Here is a 23,992-nt window from a genome sequence, read left to right on the forward strand (position 1 = left end):
TGATCTGGCCTCCACTTGTCCCCTCCATCTCTTCCTTAGTGTGCACATATCTCCATGTGTCAAATGAGTTTCCTGCAAGCATGCTATCTGTATCTCACTGCGCCTTAAATACTGATGTACATTCAAGCCAAGGACATGCACATCCTAGGTAAAACAGTTGTAGTCAGCATGCTTCTTCACCAAATAATAACACTATCTCAAGCTCCGTACATAATTAGGGGCTGCCAAGCATTTCGGCTCTGCCCACGTGGCACATGCTCCTCGTGGTCATGACACTTACTGGATTGTGATCTCGTTCTAAAGCTACGTTTAATATATCACAGGGGATGGTGGTGTTGCCGATTTATTGTCCCTCTGCCCGTCTAAAGCTTGAGTAACTGCCTTGTCAATAAAACACAACAATAACAGTAACCAAACAGCGATTGCCTCTATCCAGACATTTAGTGGTGTGTCTAGATCAGACGTATGCATTGACGTCACAAGGCAACCCCTGTGAGACTCCACACCAAGTTCGTTCAGCGTGCAGAGCGCATGGGTTCAATATTCCGTCATAGCGCCCCTCCCCACCACCAACCACCAATCTGTTCCTCCACATTGAGGTAGAACAATTTTAAGGTTCATTCTGAAGCAGCAGTGCTTAGCTTAAGTGGTCAGCAGTCATCTGGGTCATCACAGGACCACCACCTAGTATCTCATAGTTCAGCATCGTCTTTGACTTATTGTCATCACTGATTGTCTCTGGAAAATCACCCATGGCAGTTGCATGTGTCTCTGTAGTTGATTCTATCTTGTACCAGACGTGTTTGTGCTTGGACAATCTTGTTAATTTCATGGTTTGTGATTGCTGGGATGGACGATCCATCAGGACATTGCTTTTCATGGGTTGGTACTGTTTTCATTAGGTATTGGTTATTGGAAATCAAGCAGTATGTTTGTTAGACTGTAGATGCAACATGAGATGTAGTTTGTAATTGCGATTAAATGTGCGTTCTTTGACGTTAAGTGACACCACTACATTTTAATAGCTGGTTTCTTGCATTTTTTGTTTAGGGCGAGCGTACCATATCCTATTGTAAAGACAGTGTTATTCGCTATTGTGTGTTCATTTATTTTACTTTGCAGGCCGATAACTTGTGAAATATACAGCGATATCTGTTCACAAAGCAAAGGCTTGTGCATGTACATACTTTCTTAAAGATGCAGCAAGAATGCCAGTTTTTTTTATAGTTTCTGATATTACATATTTGCCTGTTTAGTTTTTAAGTTCACCACTTACGATGTGAATGTCATCCTTCTGACTCCACTCATAGCACTCTTCTTTGTGGTAATTGCTAATGCATTCTGTTGAGCAAAAGGGCCCTGCTTCCAGCTTCCATGTTCCCTTTGGGAATGCTCACAAAATTATTTTTTCAAAAAAAACGAAACAAAAAGGTTTCGGTATTTTTTTCTATTTGCAGCTCGTTTTCCTTTAAGGAAAACGTGCTGCAAAGAGAAAAAAAAAACTGCTTTATTTCAAAGCAGTCACGGATATGGTGGTCTGCTGTCTCCAGCAGGCCACCATCCCCGTGAGTGCCTAGACTCGCTATGGGGTCGCAAACTGCGACCCACCTCATAAATATTTATGAGGTGGTTCTTTGCGACCCCATAGCGAGTCGCAGAAGGTGTCTGAGACACCTTTCTGCCTTTCCTTTTGCGAGTTGCAAATTGCGAATCGCTGGGACTCGCAATTTGCAACTCGCAAAAGGAACCCTACCTACATCTGGCCCTTAGTGCCTTGAACATATTTAATTATCTGCCAGTTTTTTAAAGTGAATGTAGATAAGGGCAGCTAGGGCCACTAAAGTAAAGATGGTGGGTAGAAAATATGGATTTAGAATATGACAACAGATACTGTCTACAAAATCTAACCTGATTGATAGAAAGTACAGACATGAAGTATGGACACACATAAGGCCTGTCTGGCCCTTTCAGTGTGCCCAACTTGCATGCGTACTCTCTCTTTCACATAGAAAATATGGATTTAGAATATGACAACAGATACTGTCTACAAAATCTAACCTGATTGATAGAAAGTACAGACATGAAGTATGGACACACATAAGGCCTGTCTGGCCCTTTCAGTGTGCCCAACTTGCATGCGTACTCCCTCCTTCAAGTTCTAGAACCTCATTGTTCCTGTCTTGCTTCTTTAATATCCCTGTTTCTGACCCAGTCCTTTTTTAGGGCCGAGCCTGCGAGTGCATGCATGAGACACAACGCTGTTGTTTACAAAAAAAGCTGGAGCTCACCTAAGGGGCCAAGCACAGATTAATTAAACTTAATCAGTGCCAGTCCGCTGCTCCCTATGTGATGGTACTATTTCTCCCCCCTCCCAATCGCCCTACCTTTTGCTCCTTCCATAATATTTTTTTTAAAGCAAGAGTGAGCAAGCTGTGAACACTTTAATATTCCCTTATAATTATATTTGTATGCCTACCCCTCATGATAGACTATATCCATACCCTCCCCCACTTTACCCTACCCCAATTTACCCACTCCACTCTACCTTAATCTACCCCACCTACCCTCATGCTACCCCACGCCAATCTACCCCATGGCAATCTGCCTCAGCCTACTCTAACCCCCAATCTACCCCACTATAACCCACTGCACTGTACCCCGATCTACACCTCTCCAGTCTACCCCATTCCAATCTACTCCACCCTAAATATATCCCTCGCCAATCTACCCCTTCTACACACTCCAATCTACCCCATTAGATCCCACCCCTCTAACCCACTCTACCCTACTTCACGGTAGTCCACTAGACCCCACTCTAACTCACTCGCCTCTTACCCAATTTATTCCACTCCATTCTACCCCACTTGACTCCACTACAGTCTGAAATATTCTACCCCACTCCACTCTACCCCAAACTAGCCCACTCCACCACAATCTACTGCACTAAACTCTACCATAATATAACCTATTCCACTGTAATCTACCCCACTCTGTCCCACTGCAATCTACCCCAATACATACTACCCCTCTTCAGTCTACCCCACTACAATCTACTACAATTTACCAAATCTACCCTGCCCTACTCCACTCCACTGTACCCCAAACTACCCCACCCAACCCTACTCTGCCCCATTCCACTCTACCCCAATCTACACTGCCCTATGCTACTTCAATCTACCCCTCTCCACTCCACTCCAATCCACCCCACTCTTCTCCAATCTACCACACTCAACTCTGTCCCAATATACACCACTCAAATCTACCCCATTTTACCCTACTTCACTCTACCCCAATCTTCCCCACTCAGATCTACTTCACTCCACCCAGATGTACCCCACTCCACTGTACCCCAGTATACCTCACTCCAGTCTCCTCCAATCTCCCCCACTCCATCTGTACCCCAATCTACCCCATGAACGTCTGCCACACCCTGCTCTATCCCACCCTACCACACCCAACTCTACCCCTGTCTATCGTACTCCACTCTACCACAATCTTTGCCACTCTAATCCACCCCACTCCAATCCACTCCACCCTAATCTACTTCCTTCAATCCACCCCACTCTACCCACTCCAATCTACCCCACTCACTTCTACTACAATATACCAAAATCTACCCAGCTGTACCCAACTCCACTCTACCCCAATCCACCCCACCCCAGCCAACCTTACTCTACACCACTCCACTCTACCCTGATCTTTCCCACTCCACTTTACCCCAGTCATCCCTACTCCAGTCTACTCCGCCCCACCTGCATCTACCATGTTCCACTCATCCACAGTCTCCCCCACTCCACTCAACCCCAATCTGTGCCACTCCAGTCAGTCCACCCTAATCTACTCCTTGACTCTACCCCACTCTCCCCCCTCCAGTGTACTCCTCGCAACCCCACTGTTTCCCTATCCTTCTTCTCCAGACTACTCCACCTCACTCTACCCTACTAGACCCCACTCTAACTCAATTATTGCTATCCCAATTTACCCCACTCCACTGTACCCCACTTCACTACAATCTACACCACTCCACTCTACCCTAATCTAACCCATTCCACTCTACCCCAGTCAACCACATCACTGGCTACCTCCACCTATCCCAACCCACTCTACCCCACTGTACCTCAATGTACCCCACTCCGCTCTCTGCCCCACTTCACTCTACCATAATCTACCCTACTCAGATCTACCACAATCTTACCACTCCACTCCACTCCAATCTGCCCAACTCTGTCCCACTCCAGTCTACACAACTCTACCCCAATTGATCCAAATCCAATCTGCCTCATTCCACTCCCGTCTACCCTACTCCCCTCCAATCTACCCCACTCAGTTACACTACAATTTACCCCAAATCTAACCAGCAATACCCCAACCCAGTCAACTCCACTCTACCCCAATCTACCCCATGCTACTCCAATCTAGCCATCTCCCCTCTATCCACTCCACTCTACCCCCGTCTGCCCCACTCCACTCTACTCCAATCTACCCCACTCCACTCTACCCCACTGCATTCTACCACACTCCACTCCAATGTGCTCTACTCCTCTCCACCCCATTGTACCCAACTCCACTCTCCCCATTCTACTCCACTCCATCTCTACCCCAACCTACTGCACTCCATCTCTTCCCCACTCTACACCACTCTTATCCAATCTACTCCACCCTATCCCAATCTAATCCACTCAACTTCACCCCAATCTACCTCACCCCAATCTACCCACTCTACTCCAATCTACTCCACCCTATGCTACCCCACTCTACCAAACTCCAGTCTACCCCACTCAGCTCTACCACAATCTACCCCACTCAGCTCTACCACAATCTACCCCACTCTACCCCATCCCAATCTATCGCACCCCAATCTACCCCAATATACCATACTCCAATCTACCCCACTCCACTCCAGTCTATCCCACTCCAATCTACCCCAATCTACACCACTACATTCTACCAAATCTATCCTGCTGTACCCCATTGCACTCTACCCCAATCTACCCCACTCTACTCTACTCCAATCTACCTCGCTCCACTCCACCTCAATATATCCCACACTCCACCTCAATATATCCCACTTAGCTGTACCCCAGTCTATCTCACTTCACTCTACTCCAATCAACCCCACTCCAGCAGTAGTACTGCACTCCAGTCGACCCCAACGTACTTCACTCCACTTTACTACAATCTACTCCACCCCATCTCTACCCCAATCTTCCCCACACCATCTCTACCGGAATCTCCCCACTACACCCCAACCTAACACACTCCACTCTACCCCAAATCTACACCACGCCAATCTCACTCAATCTACCTCACTTGTCCCCCAATCTAACCCACTCCACTCTCATCCTAACCTACACCACCCCAATATAGCCCAATCTACCCAACCCTACCACTCTCCGCCCGCTCCACCTCACTCCCCCCCTATCCTAATCTACCCCTCTAAATTCTACCCAGTCCTCCCTCTCCACTCTTCCCCAACCTACCCCATTACAATCTACCCCACTCCAATACAGTCTATCCTAACCTACCCCGCGCCAAGCTACCAGTCTACCCCACTCCACTCTACTCCAGTTTATACTACACCATTGTTCCCCAATCTACCCCACTCCATTGTACCCCAATCTACTCTACCCCAATTTACCCCACTCCACCCAACCTCAGTCTACCCCAATCGAGTCTATCCCAATCTACCCTACTCCACTATAGTCTACCCTAATCTACTCCACTCCACTACAATCTACCCCACTTTACCAAACTGTGCTCTACCTCAGTTTACCCCATCTTAGTCTGCCCCATTCCACCCTTTCCCAATCTATTCCACTCCCCAATCTATCCCACTTCACTTTACCCCAATCTACCTCATTCCAGTCTACACCACTTCATCCAACTTCACTGTACCCCAGTCTAAACCACTGCAAACTACCCAGTTCCACCTCACCCCCTACTCAATCTACCCCTCCACTCTACCACACTCCCCTTTACCCCAATCAACCTCACTCCAGTCTACCACACAGCAGTCTAAACCAATCTACCCCACTACAATTAACGTCACTCCACTACAATCTACCCCACTCTACCACAATCTACCTCACCCCACTCTACCACACACCACTCTCCCACAATCTATCCCACTCCACTGTACCCCAATGTAACCCATTCCACTCTACTTCAATCTACCCACTCAAATCTACCCCACTCCTGCCTGCCCCAAACTGCACTGCTCTATCCCAATATAGCCCACTCCACTCTACCCCAATCTACCTCAGTCCACCCCACTCCAATACACTTCAGTCTACCCTAATGTACTCTACCCCACCCCACTGTGTCCCACTCCACTCTACCCAAATCAACCCCACTAGACTCTATCCCAATCTACTCCACTCCAGCCTACCCCACTCAAGTCTGCCTCACGGAGCCCCCCTCCACTCTACCCCAGTCTACCCCACTCCTCTCTACCCCAGTCTACCCCATTCCAATCTGCCCCAGTCTGCACCACCCCACCCCGACTTACCCTACCCCACTAACTTTTAGACATGCTGAAGGGCAGCCACACTGGTGTACAACATGGGTAAAACATACGACCAAAGCCAATAGCTGTCACATAGGCGAGAACTATTGGATTTGCGGCTGGTTGTTTTATTTTTTAACACTGCTTTACCCACCCCCTCTTGAGCCTGAAGCCATTCCATGCATTTATTACTCTTCCTGTAAAAAACATTTTTCTGCGAAAAATATGGAACCTTTTGCATGAATGCTTAGTAATATGATGTTAATATATACAAATCATGAGTTGAAACATTTGATGCTCAGTAACTTAATTTTAATCAAACACCATACTTCAGTTTTGCATGAAACTGTAAAAAAATTAACTAAGGGCCTGATTTAGAGTTTGGCGGACAGGGTTACTCCGTCACAAACATGATGGATATTCCGTCTGCAGTATAAAAATTCCACTATAGCCTATGGAACTTGTGATGTGGTGGACGGGATATCCGTCGCTTTTGTGATGGAGTAACTCATCCGCCACACTCTAAATCAGGATCTAAGTATGCTTTCAATGAACTCTTATCAAATGAAACCCACCAGCCCAGACCATTACTTTTTGAGATTAACAAAGTGCACTTAAAATGTTTTTTGTTGCATACAGGGAGGAAGATTCGTGTGTATTCACCGGAGACCATTTTCCCAGACGGCCCACACCCTGGATCCCGCCTGGAAGATGATTCCGTCTTTTCTGGGACCTTGCTTCACCAAGATGGTGCCCATAGGCGATTCCCCTTGGAGGAGACAGAGTTGCTGGCAGCGGGTGCACCAGAAATGTTGGAACTTTCACTGTCACCTGTGCCCACAGGGAAACCCACGGAGCAGGAGCGTAGACGGTTCTCGGCCTCTGAACTCATCAGTAAGCTACAGCTCAGCCAACGCCGTGCCACCTTTTCCTTAAAGCTTGGCAAGTCACTTTCTGCCAAGGTCATCTCCAGGACAGGATCTGGCCAGGAAGGTATGTGGGATCTCTTTAGTACAGCAGGTTTTACTGACCTATATTGAAATGGGACAATCCTTCAAAGGTGTATATGGCACAGGACCGAGTCTTCCTGTGCCTTCATGCCCTCCATAGTCACAAGCCTATCCATAAATGTTTTAATTTCTTTGTAGATCAGTCTATCTCTGCACTGTACCTCAGAAAGGTAATGAGTCCATGATTCTTACATTAGTTCCAGATAAGCCATTGAATATCGATTTGAATATGCTACTTACTGTATATATATTTTTCGAATTTTTGTCTCCTTTGTTGTGATTAACCTAGGGAATGTGCGGTGTTTGGAAGCCCCAGAATACTTGGAGCAACACCGCACTCCTTTTTTTTACTCTTCTCTGCCTCCAGTTGATGTTGCCGCCTGCCCACATGCATGACACATGCCTGACTCTGCTTCCTGCAGATGCAACACCCTGAAGAAACTTTGGATGGCCTCCAGTTTGACACTGAAATCAGAAAATGTGCTGAGCATATCCTCTGACTATGTCTGAGGTTTCCTGCTCTTAAGAGTTGATCCTTTTCAAACAATCTATTATTTATCTCCCTCCACTCAATATACGGTCTTATTCATGTGGGTTTTACTGGCTCCTACTTTAGTCCACTATTATTTATCCATAAATATATGTACTCTAATTCCATATTATATCACAGCTCATTTCACAGATATTTCAATAGGCATATTTAGATTTATTTTTGTAAAACGATTACGCAAAACGGTTTTGGATTGGCTACGCGCTCCGACAGTGCCTACTCTATTCATTTCACATCAACTCAGGTTAAGCCTTGCAAGTTATGTTGTATATTCTGCGCATATATTACTTGTCTGTCTGGCACCATTCCTGAATTGTCTCTGTTTCAGTCTGGGACAGCTTGTCGCCAGCTTAAACCACTGCTGTTTATTGTAAATGTTACTTTGGGACTTGGATATATGTAATTAATACCGAATCAGGCTTTTTTGTGCCTCTTTTAATAATGTTTGATTTGTGCCCTGTCACGGCCTAACATCTTCATCTATAAAAGTCGAATAAAAATAAATAGAACCTTAAAAACGCCAAAGTCTCCTTATTATAGACGTCTTGCTCATTAAACGTGTGTAGCAGATGGGTACAAATTAGTTTCTATCTTTTATTACAAGTAATGCAGTTCTCTCTGTACCCTGACAGCTATGTCCTGCAGCGTACATTTGGGTGGTCTGTACCGTAATGCAGCAAATAGTGGTTATTTAATTGCCACTTATAAAGGACACTTTTTTGTCTCTCTGCCTAATAGTCATTCCTCACCGGTGAACTTTCGTACTGGTTTGGCAGATCAGTAGTAACGGCTCTTTTACCTGATAATTCTCAGTGTGTTCTTGCAAAATGTATGGACAAAGTCAGCACTGTATTTTATGAATTTCTTTTATTCTGATCCTGTTCGTGTGGCATACTGTGCCCAAACAGAGTTATTCGTTTGAAAGCATGCCTTTGTAGTCCCTCTAACCTGTTTTCAATTGCTCTCCTGAAGGTTGCTAAGCACTACAAAAATAGAGAACGTGTTATCAAGTACAATGTTTTGCTCTTAGTAACGGAGCGTGTTAGCGCGTCTGACCTTAATAAGTAAACTTACACGGGGACGCAAATAAGGTTGATGTACCTTTTGACTCACATTTAAGACGTTCCCACCATAGCTCCAATACACGTAGATCAATAATCAATAACAATAACAATCAGTGACAATCAATAGCACTAGTAATCAATTGCAGTCAGTAATTGTCACACACCATGACTTTTTCAGTCATGAATAACCACACCTTTTAGTAAAAGAATATTTATTTCCCTATATTGACAATGCTAATGTCACGTAAGATAATCTCAACATCAAATGATAAACATACAGAAAAAACACTGGCTGTCCAAAGCGACGAAAGAAGAGTAATCTAATCAAAGTTTGAACCATACACATTCTAGAGTTACAGTTCAAATTAATAATAAGAACAGTTGCGCCAACGATATCACATACATTTAGATTCAGCAAAGAAAAGACATAAAAAGTTACTCCCTATAGCAGACTTTCATTAGTAAGGATCCCTTAACTAACATCGCGTTAGCATCAGTATGTTGGGCTTCATGCAAAACAATTTAGTAAACACAAATTTGGAAAACATCTAACTATGGCTCTATCAAAATAGTGCGGTTGGTACCTAGAAAGAAAAGCAAACAGTCTTAAGAAACACATCAGTAATAATATACCTCTCCTCAGATTGACCGGCAAGCTAAGATAGTCTTCGTCATCAGGACATCAGTTTGGTCAGCAAGGCATCAGGATTCAGCATCAAAGTTCAGAAAGTCTTTAAGCAGTTCGGAAGAATAGAGGTAAACCCTCAAGAAGAATGGGGAGAGTGGTGAATGGCAAATGCACAATGGCAACTTCTTCTCAGTGCAGTTCGGCTAAGTTAGATTTACTAAAACTACTTCCAAGTCCCTTTTGTTCAAGGGATCGCATGTTCACACTTTGTCCAATAAAACTAGAACTTCAAATCTATAATTTCTACTAATACTCGGTTAACATGTCGCTGATTGGCTCCTCTTGTAATGCCCTCTTCAATCAGCTCGTCAGGTACAATATTGTTGCAGCTTGTACTCCAGTCAGTATCTTCATTGTTCTCCTCTTGAGAAAGACAGTCTTACACACATTACACTTATAATGTTGCATTTAGCAAGAACAGCATCTTCTAGCAAGCGGTTCTCATGAGAAAGACTTTTAGCTATGAGCACATTTGGTCAGCACAGTGGAAAATCACAGTTTAATTCTCTGTTAAACCATTTTATTAAACGTTTAAGAAATGCAGCTTCACATGAGGTCGTGCAACTAGGCCAGACCTCCACTATGTTAAGGCCTACAATTAATAAAGCTAATACAAATTGCATAACCCCCAATATGGTATATTACTCCATTAATCAAACAAATGCTCCATATTTCAATATTAATAAGCCATTAATAAGTATACTTCGTGAACATCGGTGGCCACTCACATGGACACATTTTCAAATGCGTACAATATTTTTTCTTTATATTAATACATTTTCCACGCAAATCCTTTTCTCAGAATACATGAATAATCATTAATATGTTTATTAAAGCACCTGCTTTAGCAATCCCTCCTCTGTTGACTAAATATGTCATCACTCTAAATTATGACTCACAAATATTTGCATCAGCTAAAATTCTGTCATTTCAATCGCTTCATACCTTGGTTCCCTTTTCGAATTTTCCCTAAACAATTTTTCCCTTTTCTTTTCTTCCCTCCTATGATTATTCTTTGACCTTTTCAATTGTATTCTTTTAAACAATTTACATATTCTCCATATTCCAATTAGGCAAACCATGACAATCAATATCCCCTGTATAATTTTCAATAAGATCCCTTTCCCAATGTTGCTGAGCCAATTTCCCACTGAAGCAAAACCTTACCAACTTTCTCCCAAACACCTGGTTCTTTCAATTCTTTTAAATCAGCACTTTCATTAGTCATGTAAGTAAGTAAGCCTCTAATTTCTTTAATATTATCAGGAATGAATAAACAACAATGCCTAGAATTAAACATTCTCCAAACTCCGCCATCCTTTGCTAAAAGAATGTCTAAAGCAAGGCGATTCTGAAGAGTCATAGCTCTTTCAGCAGCTAATTCAGTATCTATCAAGAGTATGGCTTCTGAAAAATTTGTCAGCATGTTATCCACAGTAGTAGACAACTTTCAAATCTTTATTGAATTCTTAACAACTCTCCCGAAGGAATCATTGCTCCAAATATATCTCCCACTATACCTGAAAGAGACTCTCTCCTCTGTCTCATATGATGTAATTCATTCTCTTTTGGAAACTTCTTTAAGTCATCCATTTGAAAAATCTTTGGGAAAACTATTCCCAAATAACATGTCCCATACCATCCTCTTGGAAGACGGTTATAAGCATTAGGACCACAGATCCCAGGAATAGCTGGATCCTGACCATTCAACATAAATGTCCATTTACTCTGAAACAAAAACACATGTCTACATTCACTCATTCCCACAAATAAAGTGTCAGTGCATGATTTAGGCCTATATATACAAAGTTTCCCTATTTGTTGAAAATCTAGAGCTAATTTCCCTTGTGTTTTAATTACACAATAAGCATAATCATTCTTCTAAGTCCTTTTCTCAAAGCCTTTTTCTAACTTCTCTTTCAATGCCTTTCTCTTGTCATCTGTGTGATCTAAGAAGCTCTTCTCTAAAGGTGTAAGCAAGCATGTCAGTTTATTGTGCATAAGCTGTGCCAAATGTCAATGTAAGTTCAAAGAAACCCCTAACTAATACTTTGCCATTATCCCTAGCTACTCTACTCAAATACCTAATAATAGGGACAAACGAAAACACAACATCATAGTTTGAGTAAAGTTCTGGATGTACTCCTAGTTATAGAATCTTGTTAGTAACAAACTACAACGCATCCCATACGTTAATGACAAACTATGATAAGTGACTCCTTCAACTGAAGAAGGAATCTGCATACACACATAACAATTCTTTGCATCCATCGTCTCAACATACTCATTCAACAAGCGATAGAAGACATTAGAAGAAAGTTCCCCTTGGGCATTAGTAACCTCATGCAAATACTTCTCATCTAACCTAAACTTCTCTATTGCTGTTAGTACAGTAGTTGTTTTAAAAACTGAAGTATGGTTGGCTTTGCTCTTATCAAGAACAGTCATTCCCACAATCAATACCACAAACAATATCCCACATACAATCGCCAAACCAATACTAATATATTTACAGCATCTATTTTTCCTACCCTGCTGGCTAATGTCACTCATGATCCGTAAAGATTCAGAAAGCTGAAGAGAAATTTAGAAAAAGCAACAAAAATCAAAAAACAAAAACAAATTCTTCTTTCAGAAGTTATTTAAAGCTTTCAGTCTTTCTTCCAGGATCCCTTGTCAAAAATCGGTAAGCAGCTTGTCAAAATCAGGTTTCCGGTTACTTTCAACAGTCTCTTTCTCAAAAATGTTCTCAGATTATTTCAACAGTTCAGTTCATCAGCTTCCTTCAAGTGCCAAAATATCGACCTCGAATGTCTCTATCAAACCAAAAAGACAAAAATTATTTCTGCCATTTACTTGTAGTTGCATACACCCATTCAGGACCCGCGTACCTTTGATTTGCTATTCTCTTTCTCTTCAACTTTCGATCGCCATTCAATTCTCCTTCACTTAGATCTTCTCTCCTTTTTGTGTCTACTTCTTCTTCAATTGTTGTTTCAACAACTACTTCCTTTCTCTTGGCTTCTTATTCCGGCCACTTATCTCCTTTCAGTGGACCCTTTAGTCTATGTTCTTTTCAGTGTTGAACTTGTAACTTCTCCTTGCTCTGTGGTGTTTTCTCTTGACGGACCTTCAGCTTGTTCAGGAGGAGTCAGATGACAGTGACTTTGATCTGCCTCAACTCCTTCCCCCTCGGGTTCTGGCAATTGCTCTGTTTGTCTCTCAAAATCGTGTGCTTCTGTGAGAGCCCTCCTCTGACTAGGCTCTCCTACTGCCTCAATTGAGATAGGCTCTCCGTCACCCTCTTGGAGGTCTTCTTCTTTGTCTCTCATAGCAGTCACTGAACCGTCCTCAACAGGCTCAGATCAGGTCTCATCCCCTTCCAGCCCTGTGACTTGTTTTGCTGTTGTTGGTACTTTCAACAACTCTGCTTTTTCATCAGTCTGAGTCTTTGTGTTACTGGCATGGATCCAGTTTCGAACTCTAGCGCACTTTACATCTGTGGTAGTTGTCAGAACTACCTGGAGAGGTCCTTTCCAACGAAGCTCCAAACGCATTTTCCTCACGTTTTTCCAGACCACAAGCCAGTCACCGGCCCTCAGATTGTGTCCTGGGTCATGGATCAGTGACAGTGTGGTGGCTTCCACCTGCTGAGAGAAAGATCGAACCACATCAGCCTGTCCTTTGCAGTAGTCCAACACCATATCATCTTTAATGTTTACAAGTGCATTTTCAGGCACCGCTGGAAACCTTATGGCTCGGCCCATAAGGATCTCATGCGGCGACAATCCTGTCTTCCTGGCGGGAGTGTTTCTCATTGTCATCAGAACTAAAGGCAGTGTGTCAGGCCATTTCAGATTCCTGGATGCACACATCTTTGCAGCCCTTGACTTCAAGGTACCATTCATCTGTTCCACTAGTCCTGATGCTTCGGGCGGTAACTACAATGCAACGTCTGCTTAATGTTCAATTCTGCACACAGTAATTTAATTACTTCATTGTTGAAGTGACTTCCCCTATCTGATTCTAAAGAGATCCGAAACGTGGTATCAGTTCCCTAAGCAGTAGTTTCGGTACTGTGAGGCTGGCATTTCTTCGTGTAGGGCAAGCTTCAATCCAGTGACTGAAAATGCAAACAATCACCAACACATATCTCAAACCTCCACACACAGTCATCTCAATAAAATCCATCTGCTTTCTGCTGAATGGACCTCCTGCTCTTCCAATGTGACTTAAATTAACCACTGCCCCTTTCCCCACGTTCATTTGCTGGCAAATGATGCAACAATGGCAAACTGCTTCTGTAACCTGTCTAAAGCTTGGGTTTAACCAATCATGCTTGAACAACCGAATCATGGAATCCCTCCCAACATGTGCTTGACCATGATAATACCTAGCCATTTGAGACAAAATACTATTAGGCAAAACTAATTGACTCCCTTCTCAAACCCACAATTGTTCTTGTCGCTGTACACATTTCATTTAGCTCAACGATAGTTTCCCCTCCCTGTCAACATCATTCTGCAACATTTTCAATTCCTCCGATGTATCAATTATTTTCAATGCAAAACTTGGACATGTTTCGTCTTCTTCGGGTAACAGTTCCCACTTATCTTTGAACGATATACAGTTCAATGCGCAAAACCTTGCTACTTGATCTGCATATCCATTTCTCAATGACACAAAGTCCTGAGACTTCAGATGTGCGCTGCATTTCACCACTGCAATCTTTTCAGGCATTTGGATAGCATGCAGCAGTTCTCTGATTCTCTCATCATTTCTCACTAGTGAACCAGATGGGGTCATGAAACCTCTCCTCTCTGTGACCACAACCGGCCAAAATCATAGACTATTCCAAATCCATACTGGCTATCCGTATGGAGGGTAACCTTCAGTTGAGCAGAAACATGGCACGCTCTAGTAAGGGCTACCAGTTCCGCTACTTGGTTTGAATACACTCCTTGAAGCCAAGAAGCTTCCAGGATACCAGTTATTGTGCACACGGTATATCCTGCTCTCAGTGTCCCTGTATTGTCTCTTAAACAAGAACCACGAACAAAGATAATTTGATCATTCTCTTTCAATCGAGTGTCTCTAATGTCAGGTCTTGGTTTTGTGCACAGGTCAGTTACTTCAAGACAATCACGCTCAACATCTTCCAATTTTGCAATTTCAACATTTTCATTAGGAAGTAAGGTTGCCGGGTTCAGCACTGTACATCTTTTCAATGACACATTTGGTGACCCTAGGATACTAGCTTCATATCTGGTCAATCTTGCACCTGTTAAAAGTTGGGTTTTCGTCTTTGTAAGTAGGATCTCAATAGAGTGAGGGACCATTATAGTCAAGGGATATCCCATCACAATGCCTTCACACTGTGTAAGGCTTTATCCAACCGCTGCAACTGTACGCAAACAACCTGGTAAAGCTGCTGCAACGGGGTCCAAAGTAGCTGAAAAATATGCTATTGGGCGGTTTACACCTCCATGTACCTGTGTCAAGACAGATAAAGAACACGCATCACGGTCATGACAAAACAACGTGAAAGGTTTTGTGTAGTCAGACATACCAAAAGCAGGAGCTTTGCACAGACTCTCTCTCAATTCAGTAAAAGCTTTCATTCCAGCCTGGTCTAACACTATGGGATCAGTGACTTCCTTGTGAGTCAGCTTCTGCAATGGTCTTGAAATGACTGAAAAATTGGGAATCCATTGGTGACAATAGCCTACCATCCCAAGAAACATCCTGACATCTCTCTCTGTGGTCAGGGGATTCATCTGCAATACGGTTGTAACCCTTTCTCTGGATATCTTTCTTGATACTTTCTCAATCTGGTGACCCAAGTATTTCACTTCTTTCTGACAGTATTGCAATTTCAGTGGGGACACTTTATGACCATTTTTTCCCAAATGGTTCAGCAAAGCAATCGTGTTATACTTGCATTTGTCCCTTCTTTTGGACGCAATCAGCAAGTCATCAATGTACCATACCAAGGTCGATTGGAAAGGCAATTCCAACGACTCTAAATTCTTTTTCAAGATCTGATTGAATATGGAAGTTGACTCTGAAAACCCTTGAGGAATTCAACACCAACAGTAAACTCGGTCCAAACATTTGAAACAGAAGAGAAATTGGCTGCCCCTATGAAGAGGCACAGAAAAGAAGGCTTGCGACAAATCAATGACAGTGAACCAATCAGCATCACGTGGAATCTGAAACACTATCACAGCTGGATTTGGCACCACGGGACAACATTTGAACAAAATGTCATTTACTTTTCTCAAATCTTGGACAATTTGAACTTTCCCACAGGGCTTTTTCAGACCCATTATCAGTGAATTACATGGGCTGCTCAATACTTCCTTCAAAACCCCTTGTTTTACAAAGTCTGCAATTATTTGGGCAACCTTCATAAGGACACCTTGTGGCATGTGGTACTTTGTAAGTAGGATCTCAATAGAGTGAGGGACCTTTATAGTCAAGGGATATCCCATCACAATGCCTTCACACTGTGTAAGGCTTTGTCCAACCGCTGCAACTGTACGCAAACAACCTGGTAAAGCCCCTGCAACGGGGTCCAAAGTAGCTGAAAAATATGCTATTGGGCGGTTTACACCTCCATGTACCTGTGTCAAGACAGATAAAGAACACGCATCACGGTCATGACAAAACAACGTGAAAGGTTTCGTGTAGTCAGACATACCAAAAGCAGGAGCTTTGTACAGACTCTCTCTCAATTCAGTAAAAGCTTTCATTCCAGCCTGGTCTAACACTATGGGATCAGTGACTTCCTTGTGAGTCAGCTTCTGCAATGGTCTTGAAATGACTGAAAAATTGGGAATCCATTGGTGACAATAGCCTACCATCCCAAGAAACATCCTGACATCTCTCTCTGTGGTCAGGGGATTCATCTGCAATACGGTTGTAACCCTTTCTCTGGATATCTTTCTTGATACTTTCTCAATCTGGTGACCCAAGTATTTCACTTCTTTCCGACAGTATTGCAATTTCAGTGGGGACACTTTATGACCATTTTTTCCCAAATGGTTCAGCAAAGCAATCGTGTTATACTTGCATTTGTCCCTTCTTTTGGACGCAATCAGCAAGTCATCAATGTACCATACCAAGGTCGATTGGAAAGGCAATTCCAACGACTCTAAATTCTTTTTCAAGATCTGATTGAATATGGAAGTTGACTCTGAAAACCCTTGAGGAATTCAACACCAACAGTAAACTCGGTCCAAACATTTGAAACAGAAGAGAAATTGGCTGCCCCTATGAAGAGGCACAGAAAAGAAGGCTTGCGACAAATCAATGACAGTGAACCAATCAGCATCACGTGGAATCTGAAACACTATCACAGCTGGATTTGGCACCACGGGACAACATTTGAACAAAATGTCATTTACTTTTCTCAAATCTTGGACAATTTGAACTTTCCCACAGGGCTTTTTCAGACCCATTATCAGTGAATTACATGGGCTGCTCAATACTTCCTTCAAAACCCCTTGTTTTACAAAGTCTGCAATTATTTGGGCAACCTTCATAAGGACACCTTGTGGCATGTGGTACTTTGTAAGTAGGATCTCAATAGAGTGAGGGACCATTATAGTCAAGGGATATCCCATCACAATGCCTTCACACTGTGTAAGGCTTTGTCCAACCGCTGCAACTGTACGCAAACAACCTGGTAAAGCTGCTGCAACGGGGTCCAAAGTAGCTGAAAAATATGCTATTGGGCGGTTTACACCTCCATGTACCTGTGTCAAGACAGATAAAGAACACGCATCACGGTCATGACAAAACAACGTGAAAGGTTTCGTGTAGTCAGACATACCAAAAGCAGGAGCTTTGCACAGACTCTCTCTCAATTCAGTAAAAGCTTTCATTCCAGCCTGGTCTAACACTATGGGATCAGTGACTTCCTTGTGAGTCAGCTTCTGCAATGGTCTTGAAATGACTGAAAAATTGGGAATCCATTGGTGACAATAGCCTACCATCCCAAGAAACATCCTGACATCTCTCTCTGTGGTCAGGGGATTCATCTGCAATACGGTTGTAACCCTTTCTCTGGATATCTTTCTTGATACTTTCTCAATCTGGTGACCCAAGTATTTCACTTCTTTCTGACAGTATTGCAATTTCAGTGGGGACACTTTATGACCATTTTTTCCCAAATGGTTCAGCAAAGCAATCGTGTTATACTTGCATTTGTCCCTTCTTTTGGACGCAATCAGCAAGTCATCAATGTACCATACCAAGGTCGATTGGAAAGGCAATTCCAACGACTCTAAATTCTTTTTCAAGATCTGATTGAATATGGAAGTTGACTCTGAAAACCCTTGAGGAATTCAACACCAACAGTAAACTCGGTCCAAACATTTGAAACAGAAGAGAAATTGGCTGCCCCTATGAAGAGGCACAGAAAAGAAGGCTTGCAACAAATCAATGACAGTGAACCAATCAGCATCACGTGGAATCTGAAACACTATCATAGCTGGATTTGGCACCACAGGACAACATTTGACCAAAATGTCATTTACTTTTCTCAAATCTTGGACAATTTGAACTTTCCCACAGTGCTTTTTCGGACCCATTATCAGTGAATTACATGGGCTGCTCAATACTTCCTTCAAAACCCCTTGTTTTACAAAGTCTGCAATTATTTGGGCAACCTTCATAAGGACACCTTGTGGCATGTGGTACTGGGGAATTTAAGGAAAAATAGCATTTGGCTCTACAGTAACTTTGACTGGCTCAACTCCCATTATCAGATCTATCTCTTTTCCCTGTCAGATCTCACACCTTCTCCTTAACCGTTCCCTGCAAATCAGGATGAAGATCCTACACCGTGAACACTGCAAAAAATTCAGTCAGAGGGTATTCCTCATTTGTAGTCTCACATTCTATCTCTGGGGCTTGGTCATCTTCGTCATCGCTATTCATCTGAATCTCAGTTCCATCATTTGAACAAGTAATCAAGCTTCTTCTTTTACACAGCAAGTCTCTTCCCAGTAGGGACACAGGACTTGAATCACAGACTCCAAATTTGTGCAATCCCTGGAAGTTGCTAATTTTAACCCAAATTAGTTCTGTAATCGGGTTAATCAAATACTGATTCGCTACCCGTACAATCTTAACTGTTTTGCCTGAAAGGGGCAACTTTGGGACTTCAACTGATCTTACTGTAGAGCGTGTAGCTCCAGTGTCAACCAAGAATGAAACTCTGTGACCCATGACTTTTTCCTTCACATAGGGACCTCTCTGATCTACTTCTAAGTAGGTTGCAAGCGCACATGGCTCCTCATCTGAACTTTTGCTCACCCAATCATTGTTTATTCCATTCCCACTGTGTAACAGGAATTGGTGTACTTTATTACTATGGTTAAGCTTCTGACGTGTGACCTGTTGAGAAAGCATCATGTGCTTCTGTTCCATTGGAGCTTGAGTATTTGAATTTGCTGTCTAGGTACCATTGGAACCTGCTGCTGCACTGGCTGCAACTGTGTCATTTGTACACATGGCATTTGCACCTGCTGCATGGGTTGAAAATTCTGCACTTGATTCACATTATTTTGAAAATTTGGATTAGGACCTCTCATTCTCGGTCCTCTTATCTTCTGGAATGAATTGACATCATTAGTTTTGCTGAACAATACCTTCCTGCACCAACATCGGACACTCCCGTTTCCAATGTCCGATGGCTCTGCAAGAGTGACAAGGCAACAGTTTTTTAAATTCTCTGCACATCGTTCTGAACCACTACAGTACCCAAGTCTGGACTACGATTCATATAACCTCCGCGACCTCACCTCTCATCTGGGGCTGAAACACAATATTTCCTTGCTGCTGCTGTGGTAGCTGCTGTGGAAAATTCCCTTGCATGCCTGTCTGATCAGCTTTAATCTGCATCACCATTGCCTTTTCTTTCCGCTTTCTCTGCTTCAGTTCAATCTCATCGTTACAGTATTTTGCATACTGCAACACCTCATCAATCTGCTTGGCTTGCCAACAAATCAAGTGATTCTTAATCATCTGGTTAATTTCAGGTCTCAATCCTCCACAAATCTGAACACAAAATGAATCATGTCCTTTGCCTCAATTGTCTCTGTACCACTGTAATGCTTGAACGCCTGTAACAATCTCTCATAATACGCATGTATCGACTCCTTTGCTTCCTGAGCTGTCCTGCCAATTTTCTGCCAATCAATATTCTTGGGCAAAATTCAGTCACCTTAAAGTAATATTTCATTACCGCGGGAGACGGTACGCCTGTAATTTTATCTCTCTCTGGTTCTCTAGTTGGCCAAGCTGCACTCCTTTTACACTCTGCCCACAAATCAGCTGGGACCACTATGTCTAATAAGGTGTTCAAGTCCTCCCACATGCACTTGACAAGTTTTGCAAACCTATCTGTCTGCTGGTACCACTCTACTGACTTCTCCCTCAATTTAGGATAATCATTTGTAAATGATAGAATATCACTTCTGCTGCAAGGGACATGAACAAAATTCCCTCCTGGAATCTCTCTCAATGGTAAAATCTTCACTGGATCTTGGCCTTGCTCACACTTGCAATCAGCTCCACAGAATCCCCTTTCCTTTTGTCTCTTTTATTTACCCATCTGCCTTCCCATTTATCTAATGCTCCCCAGGTCTGGGCACTTTGAAGTAATTCCCTAAGGTGTGCCTTCATTCCGGCAGATCTCATGTGTTCAAAATCTTTAGTCTTGAAATCTAATCTGTAACTCCTTTTCAAATGCTTTGTTTTCTCTATTTCTATGCCGTACTTCTCTGCCAAGTCTGCTAGCTACTGATGCACCTTGCTCACTTCCCTTGTAATCTTCGGGCACAGATATTTCAACTCTGCTTCCGTGTAGGATTCTAACCTGTTCACACCCATAGTTCCCTCAATGAGCTCCCCCGCTTCCATGCTTAGCCTAGCATAGTTCGAACACTCCTCTCCCTTAGCAGCACTCTGCGGGGTATTCAGTTTGTGTAACAATTCAGTCAACTGCTGAGCAGTTAAACCTTGCAACGAGATGTTGCTGGCTCGGACAGGTGTCGCCTGCTGTGCAACTGCATTCGAGTTCTGAGCTCTGGCTAACGTTTGACCCTATCATAGTATCTGGAAGTACTCCGAATGTACTAAGGTCTAGCAGTGATCTTGATCAGTCAAAAGTCTGTCCCACAGGAGAAACCACTCAAGTATTTTTGTTATGTCCTCCCCTCTTTGCATTCTGTGTCATGATACCCTGTTCACTTCCACTGGGTTTCTTCAGTGCAAATAAAGGTACGGCTGGACCAACGGTAATAGATAGAGATATAAGCATCTGGCGTTGGTCTAGTACTTAAGTTCTGTGGGAGACTATTTCCCATTTTCTGATTAATCATTAAAGACATATCTGACTGTGTCCCTGTTACTGGAGTGTATCTCTGCATAACTTGAGGGTGTACTTGGGGCAGTAAAAGCAGAGTTTGTTCTGTCTGAACCAACATCGGTGTTGGAAAAATCTGTTCCGTAGGCAACATTAAGTTTGTAGCTGTTTTCATAATTGGCATCAGGGTAAATTCTCTGGACCTGTGGTGGTTGTCCCTGATTTTGTACTACTGGTGTAGTAGGCGCGTTAAGACAACCCTGCATTGTACTCTGTGTCAGGCTAGTATTAACCTGCACCGGACTCGCTGTCCCATTAACCTGTGTCGGAGCTGAAGGATCAGCACTGGTGCTCAGATCACTCTCGGGTGCTGCATATGGTGGTGGAAGATTTCTCAATAACTGTAAAATAAATTCATCATCATCTGATTCCTCCTCCACTGTTGAAGACGCTCTAACCTCCCTACTTTCTGACAGGCTTCTGTTAGTCTTTCTAGTAGGTTTCCTTCCTTCCTTCTCATGTCCTGCGTATTCTCTGGAAACAACTTAATTCCGTGCAGAGTCTCATTTCTTTCCTTCCTTCCTTCTCATGTCCTGCGTATTCGCTGGAAACAATTTAATTCCGCACAGAGTCTCATTTCTTTCCTTCCTTTCTTCCCATGTCCTGCGTATTCACTGGAAACAACTTAATTCCGTGCAGAGCCTCATTTCTCCAGATTCTCTGAACACTGTCCTACCTAGCCTCTGTTAATGTATTTTCTACCTTTCTCATTCTCCTCTTGAATTTCTGTTGCTGTTGCTGTCTGTCCACTAGCTTCCAGATCGCTAGTGCCTCAAATTGTGCTGGTCTTAGAGGGGCGTCAGATCATACAGTACCCTCCTCAAATGCTCTAAAACCCTCAAATTGAATGTTCTGTTAGCTGGAAACGCTAAACTCCCATCTTTCTCTCCTGCTCGCAGTAATGTATGTATCTCCCCTTAAAGCACTCTTTAAAGCCTTGAAAATTGTAATATTTTCGACTTTTATGTTATTCAAAATCAAATCAGGAAGTGACTTTTAATCCCAGAATTCTCTTCACCCACCTTCTCAACCAATTGCGCCTCACGGACGGCTGCTAATCCGTGCACGACCCTTCTCACTAACCGGCCTATCGCAGCACGGCTCCAATGACGTCACACTCACACATACTGCTGCTGACAAAAGTCTTGCTGCTTGTCCTCGCAAACTCTGATTCACACAAAACGAATGCAAAAATTTGCGAGCACTAAACTGAAAATCAAAACCAGATCTGCTGGTTTACTACAGGAAAGGTAATACAATTGCTTCAGAAACTTTACAGATTTTTCACTGACTGCTCTTCCCGCATTTACAGCTTCTCCTTCTTTCTTAGTCTCCTAGATTCGCAAGCAAAATTCAACCCATACATTTTACTCTCAACTGATCAGTGGGTCTATCCTGGTGTACATAGGACTCGCCAGATCTTAGCTGAAATTCTCTTTCACTCACTTTGACTCCCACTCCCACTCTGACTTGTCGACCATGCCCGATCGACCTATTAAACCAGATAAATTACAACATAAAACCAAGTGTCTCATACACTTAAATATACTCCGGAGTCTTAGACCACGCATGGTCCGTACATCAACAACCACGGGAAAATTTTTGAGCACAAAGCACCAGACACATGTGACGTTTGACGACTTCCCTACTCTCACACTACGGAGTACGTACACTCCTTCTACAACTTCATGTGGAGTACTCAAATCCCCTAAACCCTCACAAACATCACAATTCACCTGAGATTTGCATAAGCTGTGCAAGCTCAAAACCTACTTCATTCACTCTATCACTAGAACACCAGAACATCCTCAAACAACCGTTGGCAGGCTCCAAGATTCTGGGAAAGTCATTTAAGGACTTAGGGAAACATTTTCTAGCCAATTTTTGTGATTGAAAAATAAATCCAAATCTCAGTAATAATGAACTCTCAAAGACCAAATCATCAAGCTACTACCATTTCCGTTGATCTTTATGCCTTTCTACTACCGTCTCTGTGAACACTTGTGATTGAGTGTATTAAGGAGACAGACCATCAAGCTGTTGCTTTCTCTGTGAACCTCTTAAGGAAATGTATCTGTACTGGACATCTATCATGGGCTCTTAAGGAAACAAACCTGTACCGGACATCTATGATGGGCTCTTAAGGAGACGAACCATCAGTCTGCTACCATTTCTGTTAGCGCGTTTACCTTAATAAGTGAATTTACAAGGGGATGCGAATAGGTCGCATTTAAGACGTTCCCACCATATCTCCAGTACACGTAGATCAATAATCAATAACCAATCAACAATAACAATCAATGATAATCAATAGCACTAGTAATCAATTGAAGTTAGTAATAGTCACACACCATGACTTTTTCAGTCATGAATAACCACACCTTTTAGTAAAAGTTAGAATACTTATTTCCCTATATTAACAATGCTAATGTCACGTAAATGAATCTCAAAATCAAATGATAAACATACAGAAACAACACTGGCTGTCCAAAGCAACGTAAGAAGCGTAATTTAATCAAAGCTTGAACCACTACACATTCTAGAGTTACAGTACAAATTAACAATAAGAACAGCTGCTTAAACAATATCACATACATTTAGATTCAGCAAAGCAAACACATCAAACGTTACACTCTATAGCAGACTTTCATTACTAATGATCCCTTAACTAACATCAGATTAGCATCAGCATGTTGGGCTTCATGCAAAACAATTTAGTAAACACAAATTTGGAAAAC

General features: G+C 42.8%; 1 protein-coding gene across 1 annotated transcript in view; it reads left to right on the plus strand.

Annotated features, from left to right (window-relative positions):
* Positions 1 to 23,992, plus strand: part of ARHGEF19 (Rho guanine nucleotide exchange factor 19) — a 332,662-nt gene that overhangs the window by 208,540 nt on the left and 100,130 nt on the right. The window contains exon 3 of the mRNA XM_069240732.1: positions 7,145 to 7,498. Coding sequence (XP_069096833.1) covers positions 7,145 to 7,498 — 354 coding nt within the window. The remainder of the gene's footprint in view (positions 1 to 7,144; positions 7,499 to 23,992) is intronic.

This window comes from Pleurodeles waltl, chromosome 6 (assembly GCF_031143425.1).
Source record: "Pleurodeles waltl isolate 20211129_DDA chromosome 6, aPleWal1.hap1.20221129, whole genome shotgun sequence".
NCBI lineage: Eukaryota > Metazoa > Chordata > Amphibia > Caudata > Salamandridae > Pleurodeles > Pleurodeles waltl.